Genomic DNA, 16,907 nt, shown 5'->3' with positions numbered 1-16,907 from the left:
TTCTGGTAGGTTCTAAATATGATTTAGACTTAGCAAAGTTTAAAACGATGATTTTACTTTTACTCAGTTCAGGGTTTGTCTTGGAGGAGATCCACAGATAGGATTTTGCAACTAATTTAGATATTACAGAAGAAAAAGTATCATAATGTACACCAGTGCTTTGTAAAATAGACAGGGTTGCCCTCATTTCATCTGCTTGGATGCACATGAGCCTGTGTTACATTATTCCTGCCAGACCAAAGTGTGCACATACAGGGGAACAGCACTACCTGATGCCTGATGGAAACACATGTAGGGTCTAGAGGTGGGTACACCTCACACTGAAGTAGTCTGACTGCTGTCTGAGTCACTATTGAGGCTCCACTAACTATATTAAAAAGCTTTGTGGTGGATGCAATGCCTAGCTCCCAAGAAGGTATAAAACTTTTTGCGGTTTAATCTTAAGCTGACTCCCACATCATGAGTCTAATATATTGATGGATATCATTTTTGTGGTGTATTACCTAGGCAGCTGTGACAAATGTGTAAGAAAGTAAAAGTAAAAATAATGTTGTAATTTAGGACAATAATTAGAAAATCAAAGAAAAAACTGTACTGATGTGTTAGGAGAGAGGGAAAACTGACAGTTGACATAGGACAAACTCCAGCCCAGCAATGGTGCTGAAGTAGCAAAGGAGAGAACATAATTTTTAATAAAAGGAAGAGATTAGACAGCTTTTGAGGAAAAGGTCACATAACATGAGTAGTGTGAATAATGGATTTTCTTCTGTATTTGCATATGTTTGATATTGTAATCACTTAACTTTGGGTTTTTGTATAGTTAAAATAATATGATTATTGTTACACTAGTTTTCATGCATCGGATGTATTATTTCCCTTAAGTTTCTCTGGAAATTTTAGGGGTGATATAAAAGTCAGGATGTCCCATTCCACTGGAGATTAAATGATTCACTCTCCAGGTTTGATGAGGGTGCTCCTGCGTTGCCTTCCCTCCATCCCACAGGAGCCAAGGCTATATTTTCTGACAGCCTGAGAAAGTCAATCTTGGGGTGGGTGATGAAGCCATTATGGACCAGTTGTGTGGAGGGGAGCCTGTTTGTATGAATACAATCCTAAAGTTTAAAAGACTTGTTTTAATGGATATTTCAGCTAATTTCAGCAACATGAGGCATGAGTGCTTGTGTCTGAGCTAGTCCTTAGGTACTCTTTGGAGCCAGTGGCTACCTACAAATAGGAAAGGGCCTATTCTAAGACATGAGTCATCTGACCTGTTTTAGATGTCTACTGTGTGATGAGAGAAAAAGTCAGAAGGCTGTGTTTGTCTCCATTGTCCCATAAAAACATGTCAGATGCAGACACCTACATTTAAATAGCAGAATCTCATTGGAGTGACACTGTTAACAGCAACTGAAGGAAAATAGACAATCGTTCTGACACTACTGTTCAAAATTTTATTTTTTTTAAACTGTAAACTAATATTTGGCTTTGGCACAGCTTTATAACCAGCACTGATAAGCCAGCACAGATTTTACCTTCTCTTTTGCCCAGTCTCTGGCAGACACGTCTACATGTTAAAGTTGTTGGCACATCCACACTATCAGTAGGGAGAGAAACGAGCCTGTTGTTTTACAGAAATCTCATAAAGTTGTGACCATATTGAAAGCAAAGAAAAATTCTTCAGCCCGCTCAAAGTGTGCTGAAGTTTAAGCCATTGGGAAGGGTTGCATCAAGTAAGGAGAAATTTTGAGGCTGACTGTGATACACAGGGACTTAAAGACAGACATCTTCCTGAGGTAAGCCTCTTCAGTCCCAAGTTCCAGACTCAACATGGAGTGCAAGTATGGGGGAAAGCTGTACTGTTTCCGCTATTCTTCCTTTTCCGGGAAAAGGACTCAGGAGCTCAAATTCGTAAGTGAATAAAATGCTGCCAAGTACTGTCCAGAAAAAACCCTGTAGGTCCTCAGAGGCTACTATGCATTTTAGCTGTACCAGATAGCATTTTTTAATGATCTCTACTCAGTCAGTACTTTATAGTTTTGAATCAGTCCATAAAGTATTAAGCATAGTGAAGAGCTCTAGAGTCAATCAATAATCGGGTTGCTATAACCTTGTGATGGCTTTGAGGTGTGAGACACAATATGAAATCCATCAGGACACAGGCTCTTATTTATCATTTGCCTAAGCTTCATTTACCACCCACATTAATGGCTTAATTAGCACAGGTTAGCTGTATTGGTCTAGGAAATCTTTGTGACATTTAACACATAAAACACAAAGAGGAAAAAGCAAAAGACCTTTCTATAGGATTTTGGCAGGATCCTTTGCTTTCAGTAAAATGCCATCAAGTCAAAAAGGAGAAGAAAAGAAAAAAATTAAGAAAAGAGAAGAAAGAAAAAGGAAACTTTCCTAAATGTAATATATTTATGAGTTAAATTATTAGAGGGCTTTCACTTTCCAAGGACCACTCCCTGCTTCCCTTTGTTCTTGGTTTGCCTGTTGGTGATTTCTCATGCTTGGGAAGAGAAGAATAACCTGGAGTTTGTTATAACTTATAGCCTCTATGAAATGGGCAGAGAGGTCCTGAACAAGAAGGTAAGTTTCACAAGGACTACTAATTTCAAGTTTTTCAAGGGATTTTATAGGGTTTCAGATGGGTATACCTGAAAGGGCCTCTGTTTTTCCTTTCTGATAAGATGCCAGAGAGTCTGTGAAAGACTCAAAATCAGTTTCAGTGTAGCCCAGTTTCATGTAACCCATAAAAAGGCCCCATTTCCTATTGTCTTGGCACAGCATCCAGAGCTTCAACAGTGCTGGTGTTACTGCATACATCATTTGGGTAATGGCCTAGGAGAGCTGCTGTGAGCTACCATGGTGCAGCCACTCTGTGAACAAATGCCCTTCCTCATCAAGTACCTCATCTAGTGGGAATCCAGGGGTTTTGGCATCCTAATAATGTCTGCAAATGAAAAACTCTGTAAAGGGATCTAAGGAGGTGACTAACAGAAAAGTAGTACTAGTGAAGCCAGTAAGACATTATTTATGATTTTAGAAAAATCAAAGAGAATTTTTGGGTTCATTAAAATTTATGGACTAATGGTGGTGGTTACCATCAATACACATACAAAATACTTGTAGATGAGACAAATTAATTTAATTTTTGAGCTCTTGCCTGAATTTTGTTGCTCAGCTGGATCTAAAATCAAAGAAGGCTTACTTTTCTGTCACTATTCATTTAGATTTTGGGCTAATGTCTGAATTACCTGAATTGTACTTGCAAGATCTTGGAGAAATCAATTTCTTGCTCTGTTTCATCTGCACTGGACAGTCAATACCCCAGCCTCTATTTGGTTCAAAATCCCTTTCCTGTACCTCTGTTTATATGAGTAAACAAGATTTTTGGAAATATATTGATAGCTATGAAAGGCTGGAAATCCAATATACAAAAAAGATCATCATAGTCTGAGAATGAACTTATGACTGAAAAGTCATCTATGGGCACTATATGTTTAAGATCAATATAGCTTTGTGGGTATAAAATGAGATTTCAATACTTGTGCCAATTTGAGTATACTTGAATAACTTCATAATTCTGGGAAGCCAATATAAGTGTCCTTGTTAATCAGTAGCCTAGCATAATAATCAGGACTACTTCAACCTTGTTCTGAGTCTTCAGATCTCATCAGAAGATTGACTTGCTGATTTGCTGACAGAGAGTAAAAATTTTTGTTTCTAACACTTTTTGTTATTTTTGACTTTTAGTTATGTATTGCCTCTCTAGGTAATTGGTGCAATCACAGCCAGTTATACAATTAGGCTAAACAGATGCAGTAATGTGCATGTAATTTTGATGACAGCTGTAAGAACCTTTACTGACCTAAGTGTAAGAGGAGAGAAACATCTGCAGGAGAGAAACTTGAAATTCATGGCCATTATGAAAATAAGTCTTGCAAAATAAAAACTGATGAGCCCAAGGTAAAAAATGTGTCCTTATAAGCTTGATTTGAAAAAGAAATCACAAAATTTTGAGTTGCAGAGCTCAAAATAAACTTTTAATCATGGCTTGATTAACTGGTTCAGGGATAAGTAAAAATTGGCTGTATGTGTCCTTATAACAAAAAGTAAAACTTCCTGATAGACCAGAACTTCATATACCACTCTTCAAACTTGGTTTTACTTTTGAGAACAGGAACAAATAAACTAACACAGTTATAGACTTCATAATAGCATGGCCCTGTGATTCAGCAGCAACTGTGTGGGAACTCAGTCTCTTTAAGATAAGCCAGCATTTGTTCCTGGCTCAAAAATACTTTTTTATTTATAAAGGGTCAGATTCTACTTTCAAATGTTTCTGCAGTTCCCCCTGAAGCTAATGGAGCTCATGGTTATCTGTTGGGCTAAAGAAAATCACACTGTTGGCTCCAACTCTTTTGTTCACAACAACCCAGTGTTGAGGGCACTGGCAGAAGAAATCTGGTTTACTTTCTGCAACAGCCTTGTTGCTAAGAAGGGGACAAAGAATTTTCTCTTGAAACCACATAAGAGGACTTTCAATAATATTATTATTACAAAATAAAAAATATCTGACTTCTGTCAAAAATGTTTTTTTAACCCTAGAGACAAAAGCAATCCTTTAGCCAAATAGTCAAATTTTTAAGCAATATATTTTTCTAAAAAACTATGAACGCACGAAAATATCTCCTAGAAAAAACCCAGTTGATTTGTGACCCCCCTATTAATCACTGTCCAGGTCACAGCCTGGATATCTCTAGAAGCCTTTAACATTCCTGGTTTGGAATGGTTCTAGGAATGATCAAGTAGTATAGGTTTTGACACTAGCTACTTTTCACTAAGTGCTCACCATGAGAAGCAAAAGTTAGAGAAATGTTAAAACAATTGCCAGAGATCCACTAGAAAAAATGCAGAACACCTCTCTCTGGATTCCATCCGGTCTGTTTTTACAAAGACAAATATGAAGGTCTGCAGGAAAACACCCAGCAGTTACCAGTCATTTCTTACCAATACACTTTTTCTTTGAGCTGGCCAAGGTGTGAATTGCTGATTTCATAGAACCATAGAATTATTTAGGTTGGAAAGGACAAGTCTAACTTTGCCAAGCCCCACTAAACCCTGACCCTGAGCACATCTTTTAAATCCCTCTAGAGATGGTGACTTAACCACGTCCATGGGCATCCTACTCCAATGTTCAATAACCCTTTCAGTAGAGAAATTTTGTCTACTATCCAATCTAAACCTTTCCTGGTGCAACTTGAGGCCATTTCCTCTTCCTGTTGCTTGTTACTTTGGAGAAGAGACTGGCTTCACTTTACTACAACCTCTTTTCGGATGCTACTCATAACATTTGTGCCCCAAACCCTTCTCCAGCTTCACTGCCCTTCTGTGGACATGCTCCAGCATGTCAGTGTCTTTCTCAGAGCAAGGGGCCTGTAGCAGAACACAGGATCTGAGGTGTGGCCTCACTAGTGCTGAGTGCTGGGGGACAATCACTTCCCCTTGTCCTGCTGGCCACACTATTGCTGATATATGCCAGGATGCCACTGGCCTTCTTGGCCACCTGGGCACGCTGCGGGCTCATATTGAGCCACTGTTGACCAGCACCCTCTTAAGTCCTTTTCTGCCAGGCACCTTTCCAGCCACTCTACCCCAACTTCCCACAGTTCAGAAAGCAGTGGTGCAGGCAACCTCTTTCCTCTTGCTCATTTGCTGGAGAAACAGAATAGAAAAGGGGCATGGGGGCAGGCTCACAAAATCATGCAACCCCCTTGATTCCTCCAGTTTTCTATTTCTATGCTTCCCATGAATTTTCCATCTTCACTTTTTTTCTCCTCTCATTTCACCAGTGCACAGACTGAGGGCTAGATGAGTTTGCAAGTGAACACACATGGTGTCCTCATGAAACAAACTTGTAGTGCCTCACCTTGAACACACAGATTCTCCTCCAGGTGACACCACATCACAGTAAAGAACAACTTTGCAAGGTGGCACACACCCATGAATCCTTAGCAAATAAAATCAGGCCCTTTGGGCACCAGGTCCTTCATTTTTATTGTTATGCCACTTTCACTTGGCATAATCTGATTGGCTTCCTCTGCTTCTAAATGGCATATCTGTCTCCACCAGGCAGCAGTTGTTGGACATACCAGTAGTGTGTGGGGAGATCCAGCCAGCAGAATTTAAACTGGCTGCTGCTGGAGTGAGACAGGATCTTGTCCAGGTACAAACCACTCTAGAAGGAGAGTGACTGCCATGGGTAGTTGTTACTCCAACACTACTTTTCCTTCTATGTCCCAGCTAACTTTCCCAAACCATTTCTAGTACCTTTCTTGCACCTGAAAACGTACACTTTGTTTTAAGTTATTACACATCCAGTGAAGAACTGGCTACCTGTCATATCTTATGATGAAATTTGGCAACTAGGTTTTGCGGACATGCCCAAAATAATTGGCTGCAACTGGGCTCTCTGATTAAGTCTGCTGTTTGGGACAGTTCATTAGCCTAGATTATCCTCTGGGCTTTTACCCTGAGCTCACCCTGAAATTTACAGACCTGGATGAGGTTTGACTCATGCAAACTTTTGAAAATTTAACCTTTTGACTCATTCCTGATTGTAAAGTCAGTCGGGAAAGAGCATCTTATATTTCAAACATAAAATCCTCCTCTCCTCCTAAGTAGAGGATACATTAAAAATAAAATGGTTTAGAATTGGATCTTGGCAATTCAAGAGTGTCTACTGTTTTCTTGTGACTCTGGCAATTGCTTTCCAAGGAAACCTTTGCAATACAAGAGAATACAAACTAATTTACCATTTCTGAACAGTATACTGTTAGCTGTTTTACTGAAACAAACCAGTGTTTATCAATAGAGCTCAACTGCTATGCCTTATATCAAGACTAGTAAATATTATGTATGATACCGTTGATTACCTGAATGTATGTGGGTGCTTGGCACAAGTGCTGAGTGACTGGTGGAAAACTTGATTTGTTAAGCAAATGGCTTGAAAAAATGAAACAACTGGGTGATTTTGCAAGCAATCTGTCATTTTAGTTACCTTTTATTACATTTCTTGTAATTTATTTAATGACTTGGTTTTTTTCTGCTTTTCAGAACTTCCAGAAAAATAGCTATACTGGTTAAATTTATGGGCATTACGAAGAATTACCAAGAACATACGATCTACTTCTTGGTTATATGATCCTGTGGAGTCTGTAAATCCAATCAAACCAGGTTGCAGGGTTGGGATGTCCACCTACAGGGTATCAGTGACATTCAGTGGCAGTGCCTAAGCAGTGAAAGTCTATCTTACTGTTTTTTTAAGACTCCAGTATGCATTATGAAATCTGTACTGTCAAAACTACAGGCTCAATGAAAATTCTGGGACTACTTCTTAGCCCTTCATACAGGCATGCAGAAATGCAAGTGAAAATTGTGACCTTGTAAAGTGGGTGCCTTTTGCAGATTTGATTACAGCTATGGAATAATTTTACTCTTAAAAGATCAACAAGAAAATTCCCCCTCCCCACTGAAGTAGACCTTTGTCACTAAACTAAATAATCCTGACTTTCATATGCTACCCAAAGCCAGGTTTAGTTTTACATCCCAGAATGCATCACAAATAACAACCTTTCTCCCTTCTCTTATAACAGTTGCTAGTTTTCTTTTACAGCTTTGTACTCAAGATATGGTTATAAATTTGAATTCCAAGCCATTTGCTCCATCTTTTTAACATTAACAAAAGAGTAGCAAGGAGAGAAACAAAATAAAAGAAACAAACAGAACAAGCAATGCAAAGTAAAAGGACTCTAATGAAAGCAGTAACTTACTGTAGCTACTTTCACTATCGCTGGCATTAGAAGAAACATGTTCTGCAAGAACAGTACAGCAAATTAAAGAACATAACCAAGCACCACAGCACAGCAGAAACTTAAAAGAACTGCCACAGTCATGCAAAGGTAGTTATGCAGAGAGGAAATAAAAACTGTGCAGTGACATCACCTGAAAATGCTCAGATAATTTACAGAAGTAAAATGAAAGCTTTCTCTCTTGTGGTATTTCAGAAAGAGACTATATGTATTAGCTAGTGATATGTGTCATGGCAAAGCTATGTCTTTTCCTGATGAGACAGTAAATGGTATCTCTTGATAATTTCATTTCAATGTATATTATAGTCAACTTGCATCTCACTGGATGTCTTGAGTAATTTAATAAAATCTGAGTGTCTGCTCATATTATTCTGCACCATCAGTAATGTGCATCATTAATCATTATTAATGCACTGGAACTATTCCTGCTAAACTTCTGTATCCATCTTTAATCAGTGTGCATTATCCTGAAGGGTTAACAAATTAACATGAAAGTTGTTTTTATATCAAATATTGTAACTGTATCTATTTTACCCGGTCCAATTAAAAAAAAAAAGAAAAAAAGAAAAAAGAAGACAAATTCAATGAGAAAAGTAAGAAAAAAGACATGGAAGAAGTCTTTTTCCAGTCATTGTCTAGCCTCAGAATCTGAATTGAAGTATTAAAGCCTTTACTAGACCAGTCTGGATAGGTGAACAGGACTATAAGAACTATCATAATGGGTCAGTCTTGTGGCTTGTCAAGTCAGGTGTTGTGTTTCTATTATCATACTCTTGAAAGGAAGTGCAATCTATATTATGTAATGTTGCTATTCCAAAATTGTGTCAGCAGACTATTTATGGTCGGTAACACCATGCTATATGATCTCCAGGAGTTCTGCAGGACCATATTCAACAGTGGTTTTAATAGTATGTCTGGTAGAAATGCTGATTACTTTGCATCTGAAAGATCACTTGACAGTTGAAACTTTTCAACTGGTCCCCAGGACATTTAGAAGCCAACGGCATAATGGTTATAAAGTTGGTAGCACCCTGAGTTAATGAGAAAGACAGGAACAGCGCCAAGACCACCTGTTCTCTGGAAGGTGCTGCATTTCCCCCATGTACCAATTTAATAGATTAGAGTTCACAGATTGGGAATGATCGGGCTCCTGGAGCAGCAGGAATGAGAGAGGATGATATCTTATAAAAACATTAATGGAAAACCTTGATCTTGGGCCTAGGAAGAAGCTTCAAAAAGTTAAACTTACATTTTGAAGAAAAGAGCATATTGAGTTTTGGGTATTTCATAGCAAATTAACAAGTTTTATCTCAAGCTAACATGTATACGGGACCCTGAAGAACTTTACTAAAAAAGAACAAATACCCTTCATAGCAAGAACTGTCATTAAAAAACATATCTGAGTTGAATATTAATAAAATTTGAATGGGTGGGAATGTCTATAGGTGTATCACTAATTGAAAACTAGGTGCGATATTAATAGAGGAAATAGAGCCTTAAATAATACTTCTGTGCTACTTTGTCCCATATCAATTTGCAGAATTTAGTTACCTTTTAAATAGTTGAATGTTATGAAGATTTGTCTTTGTAGGGACACAAATAATCAGGAGGGCTATCAGATCAGAAGTATTTTAATTTTCTCTAGCAGGAAAGGATCTGCATTTGTTGCTAATGAGCTGTTATGACACTTAATGACCCCAGAATGGTTAAAATTCAGGTGGCAGAGACATTTGCTATCTATCACTGACAAAACTAGTCTTGCAGAACTGTTTTTCCTTGTACAAGAGATGAAGCTTTCATCTTTGAATTGTGAGCTACTGCATGGCTTAAAGTTAAACCATTAAAATGTCCCTGCAACAAATCAGTGAGAAACAGAATAATCTCCAAAACTGTGTATATGGATGTGCATTCCTGCAATTAAAAAGCACATACAAAACAGTAGGTGATGCAGCATTAACATTCACACGCATTTTGCTCCAATTACTTGGTGCTTAAGAAAAGGAATAAGAACTGAGGAAGAAGAAGCCAAACACATGCAAGTGGCGTTTTTTTAAAAATTATTTAGCTCTGGATACAGAATATAATGTAGCTATGTATGCGGAAATCAGCTGCAAATATTTTATTCTATACAGTTTTTCTGGTCTAAATTTCGAGGAAGAAAAATTGTTTCTGAGCAATGATCCAACATGTTACACAGTCCGCAATGCCAAGTCTTGAGACAGGATTGCTGCATCAGAAAAAGAAATTGATTAAGGTGTGACAGAGAATAGGTTGCTAATGGTGAAATGGGTCCAAAATTAGCTTTGAAGAACTCATGGTCTTCTCTAGCCTGCAAATGACTTTGTCCATTAATAACAACTACTAATCTAAAATCCAGCAAAGTAACAAACACTCCCATGCAAAAAGCTGAAAATGCAGAAGCAACAGCATAATCAAATTTTCTATTGACCTCATCAGGCTGTGATCATGTTAAAATGTTTAACTTTCCCTTTAGATGGAGAGGGAGGAATTTTTGCCGAAAAGAACAGTCTAGGCAGCAAAACACGTTCTAGGTATGCTACTCTACAGAACTGCCATGATGGGAACAATAACATACTGTCAGAAACAAAAGGTGTTATTACAAAAGAAGTGAAAGTGTCTGCTTGATACACTGTATGTTATTTAATACTGTCATGCAGAACAAAACGATTGAAACATTTTTAATGCATTCACAGCTGGGTAACAAATAAAACTCTATCTTGTGCATGCTAGGAGTGGAGGGTCCTCAGAGAAGATACAGAAGCCAAAACAAAACAAAACAAAAAAGGGTTTACAGTGACCATTCCTGGGAACTTACTCAGAGTCTTTGTTCCATAACCGTCGTCACCTAATCCGGGGATGTCCTGCATGGAAGTCCCCAGAGAGAGCAATGAGAAAGGAAGAACAGCCGCAGAAGAGGAAGGAAGAAGTCAGTGGAGTTGAAATGGATACTACCATGACTGACCATGTTGATTGAGCAATCTGGATCCCTGCCTTTTCTTTCTGAAACAAATTTAGGCCCATGTTCTATGGGAATTCACCTAATGAAAGAGGCAGTGACCATGATACATGCCTTTTGGAGCCGTGAGGAAGAAGGAACAACCAGAAAAATTAAGTTCCAGAAACTATCCTCACTGGGTAAATTTAGGAGAGAGCTATTAAGGAAAAAAAGTAAATATCTGGGCTTGAAACTAGCATATATTTTTAATAAGGCTAGTTCCCTATATAATTTAAGTAAGCAGTAAATTCTCATGGAGGTACACATTCCAAGATCTGATTTAGTTCTTTAAGCTGTTAGCATAGTTGCTTCATTTAATTTTTAAACTTTCAGTGAAGTTGCCCATGGCAATTTGCTTGTAGAATATCAAAGGCAAAAAAGATACTAGAACAGACCTTTTAAAAAGTAATAGTTTAGTTTAGTATTGTGAAAGAAATCACATTTGCCTTATTTTGAGTCAATTCTGATCTAGGAATACTTCTGAGAAAAAAGTTTAGATTTATGACAGGTGCCACAACAACTTTGAGGAGCCACATTTGCACTTTTAAAAATTAAGGTCACTGTTTTATTCTTCTGAAAGTGTTTTTTCCAGGGATGGAAGGACTAGCTGGATCCAAACTGCAGTCATACATTGGTCACAGTAGTAATACCTCTCCTGCCTACCTATGACAGATATTTGCCTAGATGTGTGGGATACTGGTATCATGCGTGTCACCCATTTTATGTGCTGCTGCATGTGACATCGTCTCCAAGAGGTTACTTACGTTCTGGATCACTTGTTTCCTGCTCACTCTGCTCCTTGCTCTTGTAGAATGGGAATTTTCGTGAAAAGATGAAGTTCTTTTTACGCTTGTCATTGAATGACTGTGAAGGAGAAAAGGCATGGGGCAAAAACAGGGACGTCTAATTGTTGTCACACTCATGCTGACAAAACAACTAGTTTGTAAAAGTGGAGAGAACTGTAGTGACTCAAATCAGTACAAACCAAGTGGCTTACAAATCAGAGGTGGTTGTAGTGAGGTCTGCAGGTTGAAGGCAAAGACCCTGGAGACCGGATTGATTTGATTCCAGAGGTCTCAAGTCACAACCTTCAGTTCCTTACTTGGAAATTATCGTGTTTGGCTTGTTCAGATGAAGAGCTGCAGATGGCTCAGCATGCTTTGAGATCAAGCCACCCATCTTTTGTCATAGCAGACTGTGGACAGGATTAATTAACTGGCTGAAAAGAATAGGCCATAAGGTAGAAAACAGAAGCCTTTGATTTGCTTGTAGTATGTGGTTTCAGCCCTGTGCCAATTAAAATAAAAAAAAAACTTTATTGGTAGCTGCTGCTGATTTCGTAATTTTTTTATTTGGCCTCTTCATCAACAGCTTCTTAAGTGTGTTTAAATGTTTTTTTTTGGGGGCATAGTTAAAAAAATACTTTGTTTTGTTTTATACATATATATTTACTCATTAGGGTCTTCTGTATATACTTTATTTTTATGTGATTTAGAGATAGAATTCTGCTAATAAGCAGTATTTAATGGCATGTTAAGCAACATATATCTCTTTAATTCTTCAAATGAGGAATGAATATGGAAGAAATTGTGCTTTTTTACATGATAAACCCTTTGACTTTATAGACAATTGCAAGGTCTCATAGCACTGTACTATGTAAAAGCAGGATATGCCTTCTTGGGACATTTATTTCAAATACTAAATAAGGACATAGGGTCTCTCTACAGTCAGTTGAAAGAAGCTGGCATTTCTAGAGGGCACCTATGCAGAACTGCAGATAGTGTTTGTCTGAGGTGATCTGTGTTGTCAGTCAGACAATGTCCTACACTGTCTCTGACCATATACAATGTCCAGACACTGGGCTTTGCAAATGATCACCTCCAACAGAGCAGAGACCTCCTTAAATCATTTAAGTGACCAATCTCATGTGTTTGTCATTGCTTGAAATGAATATAACCAGTATTTGTTTCCAATTCTGAAATGGAATACATTTAGAGTCTCAGAATATAATTTAGAATGTGGTTTAGAATATGTATTTCTGGAAGATGTGTACTGAAAATCTTCATTAAAATAGTTTTATACTCGTGTCACAAAAGTTTCATGCCACTTTTACATTTCAAGCATATTTAAAGTTTAGTAACTGAAAACAAAGGAAAAAAATGCACATGTAGAATAAATGATCCATGAAAATCTCTCAGAGTATGTAAACATTCAATGTGAAATTAATGTGGAGGTCATGCACAAATAATCCAGACAGCATGCAATTTCAAAACAAAGCAAATATGAAAGAAAGCCAGAGGAAAAAGAAAAAAGCACATGAAGGATTAAAGTAATCTGTGGATGAAAGGAGGACTGACATGCACATTACATCACTTTAATGACCTAAAGGATATAATTAAATTAAAATGTGTTTTTTGTGATAATTTCTTTTATTTTTCTAAAGAAAGGAACTGTAGCATGTTAAAATTGCTGTTTGGGAAAATGTTGTTTGTCACGATTCATCTGAATTTGACATAGTAATACTATTGGCATTACACTTTTAAAGGCGAAAAACTATACATACACAATAACACTTCAAAAAGCAAAGGGGTTTTAAAATGACAATCACTTCATTACAGAATGCCATTTCACTTTGGAATTCAAAAGAATGTTATCAAATTGATAAAAAAAAATGCTCTGTTTCACAGAGGTTATATGAGAAATAACATATATATATTCTTTTTCAATTTTTCCCCCAACAGTCTAGAATAAAAACTTCAGAAAGTACATTTTCACCAGAAAAGCATATATTTTTTCACACTTATGCATGATTTAACAGTATATACCAAATTAGACAGATATACTATAGTATTATGCAAACTCTTTCTTCTTTTGCAGTTTCAAATACTGCATTGCTTTTTTAATAAGATATTGTTCCATTTCAATTTGGATGGTCAAAATCTAGCAATTCATAGCAGATGACTACTATGTGCAACTATGTCACTGCATTTACACCTGTAAAAAGCTTTGTTCCTAAAATAAAGCTGACTCTAGTTATATTAAATCCATAAAAATATATTTATGCATGTGAAAATATTTCTCTACATTAAAAAATGTGTATATTCATGTTAATGACATATACTATCACAGTGTAGTACAGCATTCATCTTTAAAATAAGAAAGAAACTGTAAATACTATAAAACACTAAAATGAGTCTGATTCTGAAAGCTTATAGAAATAACTAGTCCATGGTATTAACTGAATGGGTGTACCAAGTGCTTATTTTCTTGTACATTAAGTGCATGTGTCTTCACAAGACACCAAAGACAGAAGCCTTGATTTTGGTTTTGTATCCAATATAAATGGGATTAAACTCAGGCTGACGGTCTCTACCCTAAGGATATGAAATCCTGCAGACACTCAGCAAAATGCTTCTTACAGATATCACAATTTATATCTCTAATGTATAGAGAAAAGGGGCTTGGCAAAGAGAGAAGAGGGAGCCATACAGGATAAAACCATGTTTCTATTGCACACGCAGTGTTAATTCCAGATTTTGCTCCATTGGTGGAGGAGTAGAGACCAACATTGAGTGTACATTTTCTTTTTTAAGGAAGGATCATGCATATGAGGAATTGTGGCAAGGTTAAATTGCAAAATTCAGATGCATATATGAGAAATTTTATTCCTATAGGATGGAAAATTCGAGGTCTGTCTAATACTCTGAAGCCATGGGCTCCCTATTTTTCTGGAAAGCTGCGAAGTAGATGTAGGATAAATGAGACAGAGATATTTGCCTACGTCTCTCTGTTCGATGCAGAAGTTGCATGCGACTGGAATTGAAATTTTGATAGCAAGCTTGGCTTGATTCAACAGCATTTATGCAGGCAGAGTTTCTGAGTCAGTGAAAAAGGGCCTTAAAATGGATTCCCATACAAGTCACAAGTTTGTTGCCAAGAATGATGTACAAACCTTTGATGGCAAATGACTCGGGCATTTCACTGGCAGTGAAACACCTGTACAATAGATTACTTTCATATGTCACTGCCATCAGTTCACACAGATTACCACTAATCTAGGAGCTGACATTAGTAGGCACTTTAAACAGACAAGGGTCGAAGACTAAAAGGCAAATGAAATTTTCAAGGGCTGTTTGGCAACAAAACAGTGACATAATTCATAACATTTGAACTGTGATGAAAATGAGTTTCTTCTCAGAAAAAAAGTGGAGAAAAGCTTTCACTGGTGTACTGGCTTGAATTCTTGTTTGATACTACTCAGGTTTAGACTCTGTTTTGAAGAAACCAAGGACAATAATCGTGATGTGCACTCTTGCTTGACCAAGTATCCCTGGATATCCCCAGTTATGTAAGACTGAGTTGCACATACCAACCTTCCCTGGTTGTGACAGACATTAAACCACTGTGTGTTTCTTCTTCTCAAGAACTCAATTCAGTACTTTTTTGTGTCAACGTTGGTTTTGTATTTTAAGTGCTTTTCCCTAGGCACAGCAGCCATATATATGTTACTCATCATCTCACAGGATAGTGGTCTTTAAAAAAAATTTTCATGTAACATTAAATAAACAATCCAATTTCAAAAGTTGCTTTGTAGTGGTAAACATCACAGAAAACAGTGAATGTCTTGTTGCACCATACTGAAATAGGCATCTATATTGTTGTTTACTTTGAGCTTCTTTGCAAATTTTTTTTAAATGTGCTCTTGACAGAGGTTGTCCTCTTTATGCTTTGCAGAAGAGCCTGATATCTTTGGGAAAGATTTCTTGTGGTTCTCTAACAGCAACGCTGTCTTCTAAAAGCCAATAAACTCCCAACTACTTTGGAATGCTTTCTTTTGCTATTTCATTCAACCAATGCTAATCCTCAGTCATGAGCTGGGAAGCAGTGTTCAGGGATCACCTGAGAGAAAGTTGTTCCAGAGTACTGGCTGTGAAATTTTTTTTTTTACAGGGTGTAGATGAATTTCACATATCATCTATTTTTAAGCCGTTTTGAGCTATGCTTTAACCTAGTTTCTATGTCACATGATTATATATGTCAGTTTTGTTCTGAGATTGGTCCAGCAGCGTATATGAGAAATTAATTTTACTGCTTCTCATCTGCCATGTGTTTTTTTATTCTTCTTCTTTAATACTTGGTTTTGGCCTAAGTTAAATAAAAACCCTTACTTACACAGCATTCTGTAAAAATATACAAAATTTATTATCAACAGTGTGTCTCTGCAATCCTTTTCTCTATACTTAATTGACACCTTTTGCATTGGGGACATTCTTTTACTCATTTGAATACTGACTTTAATAAAGCTTTGGGCACTCAAACACTGTTAAACCTCTGCATTTTAGATCTCTCCCATCGTACCAAAAAGTTGCACTGACACCAGAAAGCAAGCTTTTGGACTGTAACAGATTCTCAGTGTTATTTCTCTTTCCAAACATATCTGTTTTTACAGTGGGCTTTTTCACCTGGCAATACCAAGAACATGATGAATTTGAAGTTGCCAGAACATGGAGGACATGGGTCAAAACACACTTTGGCACATTCTGCCTCATTGTCCCATCTGCAATACCAGGACCATGGCAGTGTCCTCCTAAAGTCACTTTGTGGGGACCAAGACTACACTATGACCTGGTGGATACTATTGATCAGGCCATGATAGTTTCTTTTATTAAGAATGAAGTATACTGAGGTTAAATGACTTGACAAGTCTAGAGGAAAGCCAACACGACTGAGCAATTCTTGCTTTCCTGGTGTAACCACAAACTTGGCCAAGGACTGGGTTCACACACAGAAAGCACTTCTGCATGCAGACATGCAGAAGCTAAGCTAAGGAGTTGATAGTGGCAACTCTAAGCCTGTTTGTGTGGTGACCACAGTATATTCTTTAAGATGTAGATCTTTCATTCACAGCCTGAACACACAGATATATGGTGGCAAGCAACACTTGCCAACTTTCCTATGTCTTTTTATGAGATGGAAGGGGAAGGACATACCTATTCTGTTAAGTTCAGCCTTAA

At 37.4% G+C, this 16,907-nt stretch overlaps 1 protein-coding gene across 8 annotated transcripts in view; it reads right to left on the bottom strand.

The window, feature by feature from the left end:
• DLG2 (discs large MAGUK scaffold protein 2) overlaps positions 1–16,907 on the bottom strand; it is a 999,038-nt gene that overhangs the window by 14,987 nt on the left and 967,144 nt on the right. For 4 of the 8 annotated variants that reach the window (XM_025894987.2, XM_018071062.1, XM_018071063.1 and 1 more), the window contains one exon: positions 10,714–10,759. In XM_025894987.2, the coding sequence (XP_025750772.1) occupies positions 10,714–10,759 (46 nt within the window). Of the gene's footprint in view, positions 1–7,838; positions 7,881–10,713; positions 10,760–11,657; positions 11,758–16,907 lie in introns of all 8 variants that reach the window. The other 4 variants (XM_018071060.1, XM_018071064.1, XM_018071061.1 and 1 more) reach the window with 2 other exon arrangements.

Source organism: Manacus vitellinus, unplaced genomic scaffold (assembly GCF_001715985.3).
Source record: "Manacus vitellinus isolate BGI_N305 unplaced genomic scaffold, ASM171598v3 scaffold_2_pilon, whole genome shotgun sequence".
NCBI lineage: Eukaryota > Metazoa > Chordata > Aves > Passeriformes > Pipridae > Manacus > Manacus vitellinus.
The sequence above is the reverse complement of the archived record's forward strand: the minus strand, read 5'-3'. Positions and strand labels throughout refer to the sequence as shown.